This window comes from Melopsittacus undulatus, chromosome 7 (assembly GCF_012275295.1).
Source record: "Melopsittacus undulatus isolate bMelUnd1 chromosome 7, bMelUnd1.mat.Z, whole genome shotgun sequence".
Classification (NCBI taxonomy): domain Eukaryota; kingdom Metazoa; phylum Chordata; class Aves; order Psittaciformes; family Psittaculidae; genus Melopsittacus; species Melopsittacus undulatus.
Genome location: NC_047533.1, coordinates 65,000,431 through 65,018,163, shown reverse-complemented (window position 1 = coordinate 65,018,163; position 17,733 = coordinate 65,000,431). Strand labels below are relative to the sequence as shown.

Here is a 17,733-nt window from a genome sequence, read left to right as displayed (position 1 = left end):
ACAGGTTACCAACTCCACTTAAAATCTGGACTTGCTGGTTTAGCCTATAGCCACAGATAAGCAAGAATCAATGAACCACCCAGAAAAAGCAAGAGGCTAGAGGGCAATACCGGCCGCCTGCCACATACTCACAAACTAACTACTGGTTTTAGGGCACATGAGGGTACACTGGACAAGACAAAGAGCATGGATTTCTAAGTACAAGCCTGACCAACTGGAGAACAGTCAGGCATAAGGAAACACTAGTAGAGCCCCACTAAAGGCAGACGGGTCAGGGTACGATGGTGGTTTTAACAGTCAATTCCACAAAAAGCAGTCTGAATTACCTTCAGGCTAACCCTGGAAAAATCCCCAACTCAAAAAAACAAACCAGTATCTGCTTTGTGGAAAAACAGAAAAATACCCCATCCAGTGCTCCTTTGAAGAGGAAAAGTGATAGCATAAAATAGAGGACATTATAGTTCAGGATATATGGGTTGTTCAGCAATAATGTGATAAAGGCTAAAGCCACAGTGCTAATACCAAGTCCTGGATCTGCACAGCAATGCAAAGGACTAACACATCTCACAGGAAAATTACACATCTCAACCCGAGGATAACACATCTCAACACCGTGTAAAGACTTCAGTGAAATCCTACTTTTGTTGGACACTAGTTTTTCTGGCTAAGCTGCTAATTTAGCACTCTGCCTGTCTAACCACTCACATGTATATTGAGCTGCACGACTTCCTCTCTTACTGCTCACCTCTCTTACAAGAGTGCTGCTCAGCAAGCCCAGAGTACCAGCACTGACATGTTAGTGTCACTCATGTGCAACTGACCTCCACAGAGATTTGCAAGGTCCCAGATGAACTGAAGGAGATGCTGTGTCTCTCTAAAGTTTGCTCAGCAACCGAAACAATTAGTACAGGGAAAAGTTCTGCTTATTAACAACAGAAGTAGCCTAGGCCCAAATGGGTAGGGGTTTAATTAGCGTACCTAGTGCACATATGCACACATGCACACAACTAGTCAAACTTGAATGTGAATTTTAAACAGTACACAGAAAATAGCACAAGGTGTACATCTGTTTTGTACATGTCCGGTGTTCCCTAAATCATCTTTTGGTTCTCAAATACGCCCTTGCAATAGTCATCCAACAGAAATACATGGTCAGTGCTAACCATGAGGTGCAAAAGCCAGGATTACTTTTGCTCTTAAAAGCCATTTATTAAATCCTTGTAATTATTTAACACACATACACACTTCTACAATTCTGTATCAAAAACCAAAACTGCAAGGAAAGTATAAACTATAAACAGAAAGATACATTAATTTTACACTCAGAAATGTATTTCAAATGGAAGAGAGCAACCTCCTTATTTTCCATATATGATCCAGCAAGTCTGACCATCCCATCCAGCCCTAAGCCATAGAATCAGATAATCTGTATCAGTCTGGATTTAATGCAACAATATCAACATATTGGTTTTACCACCTTTGTAAATATCCATTTCTACCTAGCACATCTCACAATAATAAGCTTTCCAATTTTCCACAGAAAAACGCTTTTTGGGGAAGCAGGAGAGGAAGGAATGAAGAAATACATTACAGTTAGAAATCTATTATTTCAACCTTCCTCACAAACAAAATCCCTTCAGTGCAGGCAAGTGGGTTTCATGAGTAGTAAAGGGACTTTTCTACATCTACACACCATCACAAAGTCCCTCATCCTGACTGGGCCAATAAATGTGAATTGCACATATTATATTACAGCGCATGACTTTTCCTCAAGTTTCTTCTTTATATGACATAGAAATGACTTAATATACAGACTTGGGTTTGGAAGCATATCTAGTGTATGCAAATATCTAGTTTTTCATACCTTAAAAAAAAGGAACTGAGTGAGATTAGATATAGGAAACCTCAGCTTCCTGCTCGCAGTAGAGAACTGCACTGAGGTATTAATATGAATTTATCGACTTATGAAATGGAGGAGATGACGTTAATTCTTTCACAGGGGCAGTTTGCCTCTCAACTGTTTGATGGCTCTTTTGATTTCTACAGATTTAACAAAAACAAAGGAAGGATAAAGCACTAGACAGCATGACCAAACACCCTCTGCTTCTCAGCTACAACCTGACAAACCTGTAGCTCAGATTAAAGTCTGAGTTTCCTGTCATTATTGGAGTATTTATTCAAGTAAGTCTTCCCAAAAAGAAGAGGCTTTAGACAAACTATTTTGAATGCAATAGGCAAGCAGAATTAAAAGACATGGACTTTTGAGCTGTTACAATACATCCTGAACCAAAACCAGGAGGTGGATAAACCTTTGTTTTTGTTTTGCAATTAATTTCAAGCAGTCTGCTATGGACTGTGACCTAGTAAAGCTGTTACTCCTCCTGTTAATAGATCCCCAAACTCCACGAGCTGAAGAAATGACAAATTTTGCTGTATTTCTACATGCATTACAGAGTGAGTCACTGTTAAACTAAGCTCAGAAGGAAGTACTCCTTGTAGGTGGTGTAGAAACAGCTAATTTGGTAAAAAGCTGTTACGTTGAAACTATCAACCAACAATTCTATTAGTGTACTATTATATCCAAGTTCCTGACACGTTTTGGTGGCACATAACTTCTGTGACGGCACCACCTCCTTTGTGGCCTGATTATCAACTTCAATTATTTTTAAAACCCTTAAAACAACACTCAGAAAATTATCCTTGAGCCTTTCCATGACACAAGTGTGCAGATCTCTACCAGGGCTGCACAACTAAGAACACCCAGTTGACCTAGGAGGCAACAGGGCATTACTATAATCATTACCCAAATTGGTTATTAATTCATTCCAAAGCATATGTCAAGCCTGGCAGCTGCCACTCCAGAGGTCAGCATGGAATACATGTGAATGATGCCAACTCATTCAAGCCAATATGGCTTTAGGTTCTTGTTGAAAGATTTGCCAGATTCACAACAATAAAATCCTTGAGATTGCTAAATACTGCTTGAAAGTCCCAGAATAAGCCATCTCATTTCATGCATAGCCCATGCACCAGTAAAAGCATTCAGTTGTGCTTACTTCTCCCAGTGGAAACCAAAGGCACTCAGCACCTAAACTGTCCTTTCTTTGCTCCTTGAGCCAAAATGTCATATATGCTTTTAAAGTTGGCCTGATCTCTGCCCAAAGAAGAAGGAGCCAACCTCTCTGTCTTTTTGTTACAATGCTATCTGCACTGGGGAAACTAAGCCATGCCATGATTTGGGATCCAAAATCATAAAGTTTGACATTAGGAAAAAAAAGGAAACAAACCCTTCAAGGAGTGACTTCCAACACAAAACTTCCCAGAGTGGCTCTAAGCACTCATCAGTAGAAGCAAAGGAGCTCTAGCTCATCAAAAAAGTAATTTAACAACATTTCTAACACATAATACAATTTCATTTCAGTCATTTCTTAAAATGATCAAGCTCCAATGCCACATAAAAAGTTGAAGAAGTGTTTGCAATGACGTTCTGTGCTTCCCAGGAGAAAAAGGAGATCATACAAAGAAATACTAAGCCTTTATATCAGCCTCTTTTTGGTTGCCCGTGTATTATGCACTCACACTTACCTGACCAAGGGAAGGAAGCGTTGCATACGCCATGGGCTGATTCATCATTCCCTTCTGCTTCATGATGAGCATGCGTTTCTGCTCCTCACTCAGGTGTGCCATCTGAGCTTGCATCTGCGGCTGCTGGGACTGCTGCTGCTGCTGGATGTATGGCATCATGGGGTTCTTGCTGGGATTTGCCATTGGTGGAGTCATCCTCTGACTCAGCTCAGCATTGAAGTGGGTCAGAGGCTTGGTGTTGCCATAAGAAAGCATATTGGGCTGTTTGCTTAAGGAGTTTGTGCCCAGGTTATTTGGCTGCTGACTGATCATATTCATGTGATTTTGAGGGAGGTAGTTATTAATTGTGGTCTTCTGTGGATTGTTTGCCATAGGAGGCACTATTGGGTTTTGGTTGTTAAAGGCTTGGGGATACATCATTGGACTATTTGGTTTGTCTGCACTAAAGGGTCCTCCGTATGGACTAGATGGAGGGCCCACAGGTGACCAGCTTGAGGGTTGATTTGGATGCTGCTGCTGCTTCTGTTGCATGAGCTTAGCTCTTTGCTGCTGCTGGGCTGCCATTTGCTTGAGCTGTTCAGCTGGAGACAAGTCAGCGGTTGGCATATTCACAGGTCCAGGCCCTGGTCCTGTCACAGTTGCTGCTGCTGGATTCATAAGATAGCCATTTCCAGACCGTGACTGTGTCTGGCCTGGAGTGTGGGCCTGGCTGGGAGTTTGAGGTGACTGAACAACACAGTTTGCTGGTGAGCCAGCAGGGACTGGGGCTGGTGGGGCACTGGACGCAGAAGCTATGCTGGACGCTGTGGAGACATTTGAAAATGGAGGACCGGAAGAAGAAGGCCTTACTTGGGGAGAACCTAGTGGGACATGAGCGAATGGAGAATGAGATGGATCACTTTTCACGCTTGCACTCTCTTGAGTCTCTGTGGCAGGCCTGGGAAATTCCGGCTCCTTCTTCTCTTCAAAGTCTTCATTGAACAAATCTTGTATATCATCTTCTGGAACGGTGTTCGCCAGTTCATCTATTAGCTCCTGCCACTCTTGATCATTCAGGTTAATGTCCGAGAAGAGCTTGTTCTGATTTGAAAGAGATGTTTCAGAAGTGTCTATGCAGCTGGGGTCATCCAAAGGCTCTTGCTTTAGCTCCTTGTTCTGCAGGATGTTAAAGCTATCGTCTAGCTCATTGCAACCATTAATAGGGAGCTTTATCTCAGAAAGCCCACCGTTTTTACCCAAGTCTTCTAGACCACTACTGTGAGTTCCACTGTTCTGCAGGGGCAGGGGAGCTTTCATGTCAAGCTGGTGAAGAGGAGAAACAGCAGGCAAAGGCAAATTATTGGGCAAGTTGTTGATTGCCTCAATGCCTGGTACATCCTTCCTTATCCGCTTGCTGCTTGGAGAAAAGTTCCCATCACAAACTCCATTCTGCTGTTCTCCATTGAGAGGTGAACGTGCCCCTTCCAACTTCCTTTTGACCGTCTCTTGAAGCTGAAAGAAAAACAAGAGGAAAAAAACCACCATTAACCAGTTGCAGACACAAAAATAGTGCTGATGAGCCTTGTGATAGATACTTCTCATCAAGCCTACTAATGACATAAGTTTGATTTCATTCTTATGCCTTCATCAGTTTGAGAAGACAGTCCAAAACAAACTAAAAACCAAAACAACCAAACAAAACCCAACCAACCAAAAAAACCAAACAAACCAAACCCAAACCAAACCTGCTCCTGAATAACACAACTCTAAAATATGTGCTCTCCAAGATACCAGAATTTTATGAAGCAATTTGACTCATTCAACTTTTTGGCGCTTAACACAGTGATGAGTCTTAAACTGGACCCAAAAAAATGAATCACTAAAATTTCCTATGTACTTTGAAAAATCTTTCTGTTGGCAGTTTCTAGAAGCTTCTTGAAAAATACCTGCAATACAACTGAATGACTACTTCTATTGAAACATGTGTTGTTGACACTACATTTTTTGGAGAAGATTCATTAACATAGTTTCATTTGATTAGCCCTCTGTTCTTGGCTCCAAACCATACTGAGAATCAGTTGTAAGTGAGGAAAAAAAATATCCACCGTAAAAATAATAAGGTACTTTGCATGATATTAACTCAATCAAATAATGAAAAAAAAAGGAAATAAGCTGTGTGCTGGGAGCTAACGTGAAAGATAAATAACTAACAGAAATCATAGCAAGACAAGTCTCCAAGAAAGCAATTAAACTAGAATATAAGACTGTTCTTTAAAAAATAGCGTAAAAGCTTTCAGTCAGGTTAGAAGCAGCATAGCAAAAGCACTGTAACAACCTCCAGTGCTCTCCTATCACACCAAACATTAAGTCTTCCACTTATGTACCAGGCTAAAAAAAGCATCCCTATTTGGCTAAGGCAAAAAACAATAGTGGGGAGGGGAGGAAGCAAAGAGGTCACAGCTGTAGCAAACGCCTTCAGGACACACTTGCATCCTTGATAGTAGAACAATAGAAGACAAAATACTGAAAGATTTTATCAATTTTTAAAGTATTTTTACTGTATGAAAGTCTCAGACATGCAGCTCCCACCCCTTCCCTAACCTAAAGGTCCTCAACCTTCTTTCTTCCCACAATCCAGCTCCCATTTATTTCTCCCATCCCAGAGAGCTACCTCCGCTTTCATCCCATGTGTAAGACAGGCAAGCAAATCCATATCTCATCCCTAGGTTAGAGAGAGCAGTTCCAAGAAGGCTGTGCCCTTCTCTTGCCCTTCAGGCTAGCGTGGCCTCATTCAGCATGCAATGCAAAAGGACATGGCCACTACATGTGTTGCTGCAGTCCCAGCTGAACACGTGTGGGACACTAAGCTACGTGCTGGACCTCTGCAGAGATGTGACCATCACAACAAGGCAGAAAGGCAAGTCGATGAGTCCTTAAACAGATCATCAACTCCTTGATTTGAAATGGAGCAAAAGAGCTTTTTTATGTGGGAGAATAATTAACACGTGGCTTGAGAGTCACCAATGGGTCCTTATCGGCATACATGCCCAAGACTTTGCTGCCTGTTCCCCCTGCACAAAGCCACTGAATGCCAAGCCTCCATCAGGCTGAAGTTCCTTCTTCTCTTGGCTTCTGTGGTGCTGCAGCACAGGGACCAGCTTCTCTGTGACCACAGCCTCTGCCATGAAGACCACTGCTCCTCCAGTGCAAGATGCCTGCATAGCTCCACAGGAGCTGCCCTTTCTCTGTTTTTTTCCTACCTCTGGTTTCTGGGAAACAGCAAAGCCAATGCTTTCATTCTCCCTATGGTGTGGGCTGTGATGGGGAGCCCACCTGCCACGAGGCGGAGATCAGGAAGGCTGTTTTGGACCTTCCCACTGTGTGTGTGGATTCCCCATCACTGGCTCCTATTCTTCTCTCCATTCACCCAAGCACAGCAGCTCTTGCCCACATGCACTTCACAGACACTCAGGGATGGGATCCTGCATGTGGTGGCAGATGCAGGCAGGAGCATGCACACCAGTGTGCCCATCACAGTCAAGTTAATCAACCATAGTCTGCAAGAGCACACCAGGCTGCATGGAGCCCTACAACACAGGCATCACCTTTTCATATCTCTGTGCTACAACAGTAGCAAGCTCTAGCAAGAAGCTTGCCCAGGGGTGGTAATTGCCTCATCTGCACCAGTTAACAGCAGTACTGAAAGTAAGTCAACACCCAGGCTAGTGTGAAGGAGAAAAATGAGATCCCACAAGGAGGTTTATGATACAGCTCTCACCTCCACTGCTTCCCTTCCTTAAACACCCATGTTAAGCTGAACACCACCGTATGGCATTACAGCTCCCTGCTGCTTTTGACCGGTGTAACTGGTGTGTGGCCGAAGACTACAGCTGAGCCACTGGGCTTGTTCCACTGATCTTTATATCGCACTGATTCAGACCCCAGAGACAGGAAAAGGATAATACTGATGTGGTAATGGCCCCGCTTCACAAGTACGATAGCACAGTCACTTCTGAGATTCCTTTTTTCAGAGGAAGAGCAGAGCAAGCACAATCTGGCCTCAAATGCAGGTGGTCAGTAACACAGTTGATATAATAGCTTAAAATAGCATATGTAAATGTGGCCCCTAATGGGCCACTGACACAATTTACAGCTAAAATTGTCCATTTCAGCTCCTAAGCTCTCTCAATACAAAGTTTTTGCCTTCTACATGAGGAAAACAGTCACTGAACAGGACCTGACTCAAGACCAAGTTCAGTGGGTATGCACACGCCAAAACAGGGGTCAAAGAAATGTCCAAAACTTGTGATGGCTCTTTGCCCTGAGCTGGCCAAATACTGGGCTAAAGTAAGAACAGTCATACCAAAGGACCTGGTAACAGCTTCTAGTCGTAAAATAAAGTTAATATAAGGAAGTGAAGGGGGTAAAAAATAAACATAATGACAAGTCAGGGATTATGGAGAGCAATTATTTCCTGAGAAAAACAAGATAACTGACTCCATGCATTTCACAACAGTTTGAAAGTGAACCTTACAGAATATTGGTAAGAGTGACACACTTTCACATCATTTCACACTTTCAGGTTTCACATCATTTACTAATTTATCCCGAATCCATCACCTTATTTGTATATGAATGTTTACCAAAAGAATCAAAACTATCCAGTGGCAAATAACCAGACCTAAAAATATCAGCTCCAAGTTTCATCATGTGCTGAAACTTGGATGTCCCCCTGTACAAATATACAGTGACTTTAGTGAAAAGTAAAAGGAGACCCAGTATATAAATATTAATAATTGTATTTATCATGCCTTACAACAGAAAGCAGCTTTAACATGGAAACTATTTTCCATCAAAGATCAAACGTACAGAAATTGTGCCTTGTTGCAAATGAAAACAAAATGAAGCCTATTCTAAGTTTGTAGCTCCACAATATTCTTCTCAAACACAGGTTTTAGGATTTGGGGGGTTAACAGTCTTTGCAGGCAGGGAAGCCCCTTGTTTCTGACATTTTGGGAGTGGAGTGAGGTGTGTTGGGAGCCATAACAACAGATGCATCTCTTCTTTTCGGGGTATAAAATGGCAATATTCTTAGCCAATTATTTCAATGCAAATGTTCAGTTTCATATCTTAAAAGCACCTCTACTATGAAGACAGGCTGAGAGAACTGAGCTTATTCAGCCTAGACAAGAGAAGGCTCTGAGTAGACCTTAGAGCAGTTTCCAGAGTCTAAAGGGGCTACAAGGAATCTGGAGAGGGACTTTATACAAGGGCTTTCAGGGATAAGAAAAGGGGGAATGGCATTAAACTGTCAGAGGGGAGATTTAGATATTAGGAAGAAGTTCTTCGCAATGATGGTGATGAGGCACTGGCACAGGTTACTCAGAGAAGCTGTGGCTGCCTCATCCCCGGCAGTCTTCAAGGCCAGACTGGACAGGGCTTGGAGCACCCTGCTGTAGTGGAAGGTGTCTCTTCCCATGGCAGGGGGTTGGAACTAGATGAGCTTTAAGGTCCCTTCCAACCCAAGCCATTCTATGATCCTGTGATTCCCAACAACCATTTAAACTACTGGATGGCTTGAATATTACACAGTGACCATATACCGGTAAACAGTTTACCACAACACAGACTCCACAGTGTTTTAGACTAAAACCCCAGTAATTCCCTATTCCTTTTCCCTCTGTAAGAACAATGCCTGAAGTAAAATATTTCCTGGAAAGTATCCCCCCTCTCCTCCTAAGGAGAAATATATAGCTTGTGCATGTGATTTACAGTATGCATCATGAAGACACTCACAGCAGTGCAGAGATTTATGTTTAGGTGCAGAAGACTATTGGTTCATAAAATAAAAAGAAAAATATGAAAACAAAAGGAAAACATGAATATAAACCAAAAATATTAGAATACAATAAGACTTGTGCCAGCTCCTTAGGGCTTTAGCTTTATTCACACAAAATATTTGGCTGATAAATCTGCATTTCACAGCAGGTTTCTATCCCAGAGCAGAAGACAGCAAAGCAGGACTCATTATCCTTTATATGCCTTTGAGGAAACTCCAGCTGCAGAGCAAGAAAAGGTCAAACTTTGGTGGGTTGACTTTTTAAATGACTTGACTGGGCAAGAGGCAGGGGGCACAGAGGCTGTACACACCGATATGCAGACCAGGCTGGTTTAATCAGACCCATCCCAGTGTTTTCAGTGGAGCTACTCGGACACGCCATCACAGAGCCAATACATAAACAGGAGAGCGTTGAGGCTGTCGGTGGGGCTTTCATCTGCGGGGAGAAGCTGCTCTGCTTCATCCCACCAGCAGCAATTCATGTTTTGAAAGGTGCTGTTGTTATAGCAACAGCTGAGCCACTCGCCAGCCCATCCTCCACCATCGGGCTGCCTTCAGTGGGTGGCTGTTCCAGTCATCCACCGGCAGTGACCAGGGCTGTGCCAGAGCCTCAGCCCTTCACTGCTCTTTAAAACATAAAAACAGCAGGGTGGGGAAGATGAGAGGCTAAATCCTCTTTTTGCCTGTGGAGGCTGAGCATGCTTTGCAGGGTCTAACACAGTAGGCAGGATGATCTGTGAGCCTACAGACAAGGAGGCTGGTGACACTTTTAGCTGGTGCTTTCAGTGCACCAGCTACATAACAGACATGCTGCCACTGAGTCCTCTTAAGGCAGCTCCAGACACTTCAATATCAGGCAAGGGCAACAACTTCAAAAGACCTGGCATGCTCACTCCCCAGCTGTGCTTGGATGTACCTTGTTCTGTAGTTATCTTTGCTGTCCCATGGGAAAGCAGAGAAATCAGCCAAAGCCCAAAGTCCATCTTCCTCAGAGAATATGCATGTTTACAGAGAACAATGGTTATCACATTCTCCACACTGCTCTTCTGTGACTCTTTCTGTTCAAAATAAACATTGATCTTTTCCATTCCTCATGTTGAATCATGGTCTGGCCCACCAGCCATCCATGCTCAACTGGGCTTCGGTTCCCTTCTGTGGCAATGACTCAGCCTTCACCCTTCCTTCAGGACTTCTCCCTCTCATCAGTGGCTTAGCACCTTTTCTTCCACATGTTCCTGAGCTTTCCCCAACTTTCTTCTCCCTTCTTCTCCTGGAACTTCTCCAGGCAGATCTTGACTGCTGACCTCAGGCAGGGATTGATCACCACAAGCTCTGCCACCTACCATGCCTATTCAGCCATCTCCAGCCTGCACCCTGAAAACCAGGTCAAGTTTGCTCCTAAACTTCCTATGTATTCAAATCCTACCAACAACATAGCAAGTCTCTGGGATTGCTGTGAAGTAACACCGAGCAACTAGGTTTGATGTGACACCTCTTATAAGCAAAGATGTAATGACCATAACCACCTATTGTGCAATCAATAAGGAATAATCAATATTGCCATTTGCATGCCAGCAATTCCACTTCAACACTTGAATAGATTCCTCATTTCTTGCATATCCTTTCTTGTTGTACTGCTACTGAGACTGCCATTGAAAAGTCCAAGGGCACCACTGCTTGAGGTACAACCACATCTTCTGACTAGTGTCTGAAGTCCAGCCTCTTAATGCCACTTGCTGCAGCTGGGGGATGCAGGACAGCCTTTCACAAGCAGAGCTGGAACTGAACTCAGACAAGTGGCCAAGCAAAGCAGAGGTGGGTTACACACCACTGCTTCCAGCAAATAAAGGTATTTCATGCATCAAACCACCCCCCTACTAGTAGAATTCCCTCAGGCTGCTGAAGGTACTGCATCGACACTTGCTAACTCACAGTATAAAGCCTGATGTAGCAAATTGATTTTGGATCGCAATTGCTCACTTGAAGCACATGCTGTGCTCTCCATGCAGGGTCTGCCAGCTCAGTTCTTGTTGGCTGGGGCAACGCTTCAAATAATCAGGAAGCTCACATTGTGAAATCTGTTTGAAGTTGGGAGCAAAGATAGCTACAGATATCTAGCAACCTGCTCAACTCTGCAGGCTTACAGAGTAACCTCTGCCTCATGAAAGAGGTCAAACCTTCGCCTGTGACCCAAGCTGTTAAGAGCTGCTGAGGACTCTGTCATTGCCTTGGGTTTTGCAAACAGTCATCAGAAGAACAAACCAACTCCCATTATGATAGGAAGATGCTCACGGCACAAGTTAAACCTGAAAGAGGCGAAGTCAAACCAGGCAAACGCCATGACTGTAACTGCCCGCAGTCAGCCAGGTAGGGAGGCTGATGTGGAAAAGCAAGAACTGACATAAGCTTTCATTCAGAGCTCTGAGAGAGAGATGAGTGAGAGAAGGGAAGGAGACACAGTGCTGTAGAGATGAAGAGAGAAAGAGAGGTACCTTCTTTGCCCAGAGAAGCTGTGGCTGCCCCATTCCTGGTAGTGTTCAAGGCCAGGTTGGATGGGGCTTGGAGCAACCTGGTCTAGTGGAAGGTGTCCCTGCCCATGGCAGAGGGTTGGAACTGAGTGAGCTTTAAGGTCCCTTCCAACCCAAACCATTCCAGGATTCTATGGTTCTCCCATGGTTCAGCTCTGCCTCACCACATGTATTTTCATCACAGGCTAAAGAATTGTACTTTCTTTGCTCAGGCTGTGTGGTAAGTGAACTTCCAGTTCTCTGTGTGCATTTAATTTCATCATAATAAAAAAATAAACATGTATATCTTCTCTACTGATGTTTACTGAATGTTTTAATGCACCCCACTGCATTGCTGCCAGAAAGACTTTTTCTGCTGTAAAAATGAACACTGTGGAAAATGTCTAGTTAGTGAGGGATGCAGTAGTGAAAAAATCTGTACATTTATAGAAGAAATATATAAAAATATCAACTATGCAGCTCAAATTGCATGTGTCTAGAACAGGCTGAGGGATAAAAGTGTAATCTTTGGAAGCATAAGCATATGTATCATAGAACCACAGAACCATCACTTCCAGGAATGGGGCAACTGTAACTTCTCTGGGCAACCTGTTCCAGTGTCTCTCCACCCTCACAGTGAAGAATTTCTAACCTAAATCTACCCTCTTTCAGCTTAAAGCCGTTCTCCCTTATCATATATATTATATATATTTGATTATATACCATATCAATTCCAGTTTTCCTTTGAAATATTTTTCTTTCATAATTTCTGTCCCTCCTTCCACACAACTCAAATATGAATGCAAAGACACTAAATGACACGTTTCTGAGAAGATTTGGCATGCAGGGGTCCCTGGGGAAGCTGTTGAGTAAAACACAGGCAATGGATGCAATTAATTTTCTCGATACAAAATTATTGGCAAGTTTAACTGGACTTTGGAACACAAATTATTTCATGGATGAAGTGCTGTCATCATTGTCAGATCGCCTTCCTGACTAAGTGTATGATCTACATGGCTTCCTCCTCTTCAGGCCCATCCAATCTAATTCCGCTTTAGTCCAATAGGGTAAATCCTGGGAAACCAGTAACCGCATCACCTGGGGGGTGCCAGCATTCCTCTGTCCATGGATAAGTCTTAATGAAGGTGCTAAGAGCCTGAAAGTTGAACTACTCCTGTCTCCTATACCAAACAGCTGAGCTGTGCTCTTCCCTGTAACTGGTCTTGCAGATGGCAGGAGCTACATTTTCAGTGTGTTATGAGGATTTAGTCAGGCAGCCTCTAATTGACTTCTCTGGGAGTTGTGTTGATAAATCTTCACTCTTTGAAAACATTGCCAGTCTGCTTTGTATCTGGACAGGAGAGAAGCTAATGATAAAAAGCAGACACTGTAGATTATTACAGCTGTACCTCCTGAAGGACTCCTGCAAATCAGGGTAGAAAAGAAATGCAGGAAGTTCCTGTGTTTTAAACCAAGAAGCGGCAAAGCAACATAATGTGTAGACAAGGTCCTTAGTGACATGGTTTAGGGATGAACTTGGCAGTCCTGCTGTAATGGCTGGACTTGATGATTTTAAAGGTCTTTTCTGACCTAGTTGATTCTATGATTTTATATCCAGCATTTTTGCATATGCACTATAGCTACTCATTTACTACTTATGAACTCTTCAAATTGCATTACGTGACACTAGAAACTGTCTCCTGAGTAAAATCTTGCCCTGATTCATCCTCGAATGGGCACAAGTCATAACAAGCTAGTAAGGTGTGCTGGTGGCACCCTTCCTGCCCAGTAAAAGGACATCTGGGACAGAAAAGTGTTCTTGTGCTCTGGAAAGAAGCAGCAGCTCTCTGACACATCCTACCAGTGCCTTAATGACAAAGGAAAGAAGAGGCTATGAGCTACGTTTATGGCTTCAGAACCAACTGACTAAAATTTTGTCTAACTGCTGTGAAGATAAAGCCCTTCCTGTGCTTAGAGAGGCAAACTACCTACATGCATTCTCCAGAATGTTCTTAGAGAAACTCCAAGGAAGGAACCAGAAGAGACAAGGGATGGTGGAGGCAGGATGGTACTCCACCAATGACACTGCTGGTTTCTATGGGCTACAAGCTTCTATCCAGCATCTATTATTACCAAAGCCTGTCTGATGTACAATCTCTAGAATAAAATAGCAAGCTGTAAGAAGGCTGAATTCAGAAACAGTACGGTTGTCTCCCATTCATTTCACTGATGTGATCTCCTGACGAACACCACCTCATGTCAACATGGCTACTTATTCCACAACTGCACAAAGTAGCATCCTCCAGTTCCACAAATCTATGTGGGGTAATTTTAGGGATTCTCACACACAACTAAGTTCAAGGTCATGCTTTTCTTTTTCCACATGCAAAGTGTTTAATACAATCAGAAAAGGAAGAAAATGAGAGCCAGATGGCCTGTACAGTGTTACCTGTTCAAGCATACACATTTTAGTCACCCTCTTTGGGTAACATCATCATAAATGAAGCTTCCATTTGAAAATAATTTAATGATCAGAATTAACAGATCTCCACAACCAGCACATAGAAAAAAAAATAGAGGAAAATCCTGTGAATCAATCACAGAACAAGTTACACTCTGCTGCAAATAAGATGGTGGCTCTGTCCCAGAGCTTGTCTCCATAAGCCTCCTCTTCCTCAGCTGTGCCTGCCTGTGCAGCTTGTCTGAGGACACGTGTGACCTGAAGATTTCTTTGCAAGGATACATACTTCTGAAGAAGTGCAGTTTATGTAAGCACAGGTTAAACCATTAACAGTGCAGTAGGCATTGCAAAGGAGTCCCAAGCATAAGGGGGAAGTGGGAAGGAAATTAATCTTTTGCCTGCTAATGAATTAGTACTCATATTTTTTCAAAGTCCTCACTCTCATTATGTTCCTGAGCCATCTCTTTTGGAGAAGGGGCTGGGGGGGTGGGGACACAGGAAACCAACCATGGGACAGATGAGTTTGGAACTAGGGCTGTGTTAGGCTATAGATCATAAAAAAACCCCAACAACTAACTGAATATTCTAAAACAGAGAAAATGCCAGAAATATACAAAATGGATCTGGCTTTTTCCTTCATCTAAACTGTTCCCTGCTCAGCACAATCAGCTTGATACATCTCTACGAAAAAGCAGCAGTAATAGAACTGTTTGTTTGCCTTGCCTTTGCATATCTATTTAAAAGAAGGCATGCAGCAGCAGTTTTGTAAGACTCCTGTACAAAACTCAAGAGCCTAGTCATGAGAGGTGCTGAAGCCCTTAGCTCCTGTCAAGCTCACTAGGAGTTAGAGGTCCATTGATAAGATCACTTCTTCTGTACCTAAATTTCTTCAGAGATGGGCACTAAGTTGGATGGAACAACTCTTCCTTACTTTCCGTTTTGCTTTCAACACAAATTATAGCCAGCACTGTAAAAAATTTAGTAGATGTGCAGGATCACTGAAGGTCTGTGAAGACTCAAGCAGTCAAAGGATTACACAGGATGCCCCAGACATGTTCTGAATTATTCTGAGCACAGTTTGAGAGCTATTTACCACAGGTTAAAGGCCAGACAGCACTGAATAACAGTTTTGCCCTAAGTATGGCCAAGCAAACCATACAAACTTCTTTGCTGCTTCAGTACTTTCACCATAAGCTGACCTTAGGTCGCACAAAGGCATGCAACAACACCTAATAGAAAAGTACATGTTTGGTCACCCAGATCCCAGCAGTTATCAGAGTTATAGAGTCCCAAGGCTGACTTGCTGTGTGGGGTTAACTGCAACCACCCTATTTAAGTCTACCGATGAAGTGTAAATAAGAAATAAAAGAGATTCTAACCAAATCAAGGCAGTGATTCAGCACAATATTAAGCACAGGCTTCACCTGGAGTACCCTAAGCAACCTAAATTACAAAGAATAGTTTATGCAACAAACAACAACATCAGACTAAGACCTTTGCTCAGGTCTTACCTTACTTCACGTACAGCAGCTGACTCCAATCCAGGATAAATCTCTTCCTTCCTTGCATATAATCTGAATATACATACACAGAGTATTATGCATATTCATATAATTTGCACAGGTGCACTGGCTTCATGCTTCCCCAAAGGACAGATCCTAAAAATGATGTACTTTGTTGCAATCTAGTGAATCTCTTCACTCCCTTCACATAGCTGGAGCATCCAGGAAAGACAGCAGCCATGGACAATCTACCCAAGCAGCTCATATTGTTTGCTTCTGAGTTTCATGCCTGCATATTTGCTTGTCATGTAATAATGATGCCTAACATGGGCACAGGTGCAGTATACATCCAGTGCTGGAGAATGGGCTGCAAGGCACCCATGAAAAGAGGGTTGCTAGGAGCAAATGCCAGCAGTTACTGTAAGATCATCTGGCCTAGAGTCTTCCTTTTGTTGATGTCTGAGTGGCACCAAATAAAAAAGGTGCCCATGCTCAATCTAAACGAACAACACTGAGAGGCAGGAAAGGGCACACCTCAGCAGTAACCGGAGTCCTATGAATACATCTCCCGTGCTTGCCTGCTCTGCCCTCCTTCTAAAATTGCCATGTGATTTTGCAGATACCTTATCACCAGAATATCTTATCATTGGATGCTTTTGGTAAAGCATTAGCTACTGTTACAGGGAAATCACATCTGCCTTCTTAAACCATCTATCTATAAAGGTGCTCCTTTCTGCTCCGAGCCTGTTTAAAACAACACAGTGTCCTGGCAGCAGGCTGTCTGAAGGCAAGCTCCCCAGGCTGCTAGCCACTGAAGGGTTGAACTCATCATAGTAATGGCATGAAAAGTTTGCCAAAATCCCAAAGGTGTGTAAGGCTTCCAGATGTCTTCATATAAAGCAAAAAGAAGGCTAGGAGAAAGGTGATCAATGCTCTGCCAAACAGGTCAAATTCCCAGTTAGTTGTGACTGCACACCACTATACTACCAGGCACTTTTACTTATTTGTGCATTTTGAAAATAACCCTCCCAGAGTAGGAACTGCAACTCATAATGCTACATGTGTCTGTACATGCTCATTCTGCACAGTTTTTAACATTTTCCTTTTTTTGGGGGAAAAAAAAAATACTTGCATTTTCCACACACATGCTCATGTAGTTGTTGCCCATGATACCCAGGTTTTTATCTCTGCAATCCATTCATACTAAGCATATATTAGAAGCTAACTCAAATGAAATTTACACTTCAAGTCCCATTCACCACTGAGAATTTGTGCCTTTATCAGTGTCAAATAAACACAAGAAGACAAGAAAGCATTTGCTGCTCTTAGATGCTGTAGGTAAGACTGAGTCATTGAGAATACTACAGTTCTTTCCTAAACCCCTTGGAGGTATGATAGTTAGCTGTTAGGTAAGCCACAGACATACACCATAAGCCAGCTGTACATTCATATACGCAGCTTCCACTAATCTTATTTTCCTTCTTAAAAGGCTTCTCATTCCCACCTTTTTCTCCTGTTCTAGGAGTGGTGAGCCACCTAGTACTAATGCACTTCTAATCTGTTAGTCTGGAGATAAAGTACTCTCAGGTTGCTACCAGAATTATGTGGATTTTTGTCTCAGATAAAAACAGAGGTGGGCTGAATCTAAAAAGGAGAAAACTACTCTCATGTCAACACCTCCCCCCCAGACCATCACTTAGCACTTAAATGGTGTCTGATATTCAGATGCAAACATATATTAAACCTCTGAATTTCACTTAAGAGGACAGGGCAAGCAGCTTACCTAAAGCTGTATATAAGGTCAGGGGCAGGATCAGAACTGAACTCAGGTTTCCCAAATCTTTTGGTCAGCCAAGATGT

General features: G+C 42.9%; 1 protein-coding gene across 2 annotated transcripts in view; it reads right to left on the bottom strand.

Annotated features, from left to right (window-relative positions):
- Window positions 1-17,733, bottom strand: part of MAML3 (mastermind like transcriptional coactivator 3) — a 247,271-nt gene that overhangs the window by 86,951 nt on the left and 142,587 nt on the right. For both annotated transcript variants that reach the window (XM_005142366.3, XM_034064544.1), the window contains exon 2: window positions 3,586-5,076. In XM_005142366.3, coding sequence (XP_005142423.2) covers window positions 3,586-5,076 — 1,491 coding nt within the window. The remainder of the gene's footprint in view (window positions 1-3,585; window positions 5,077-17,733) is intronic.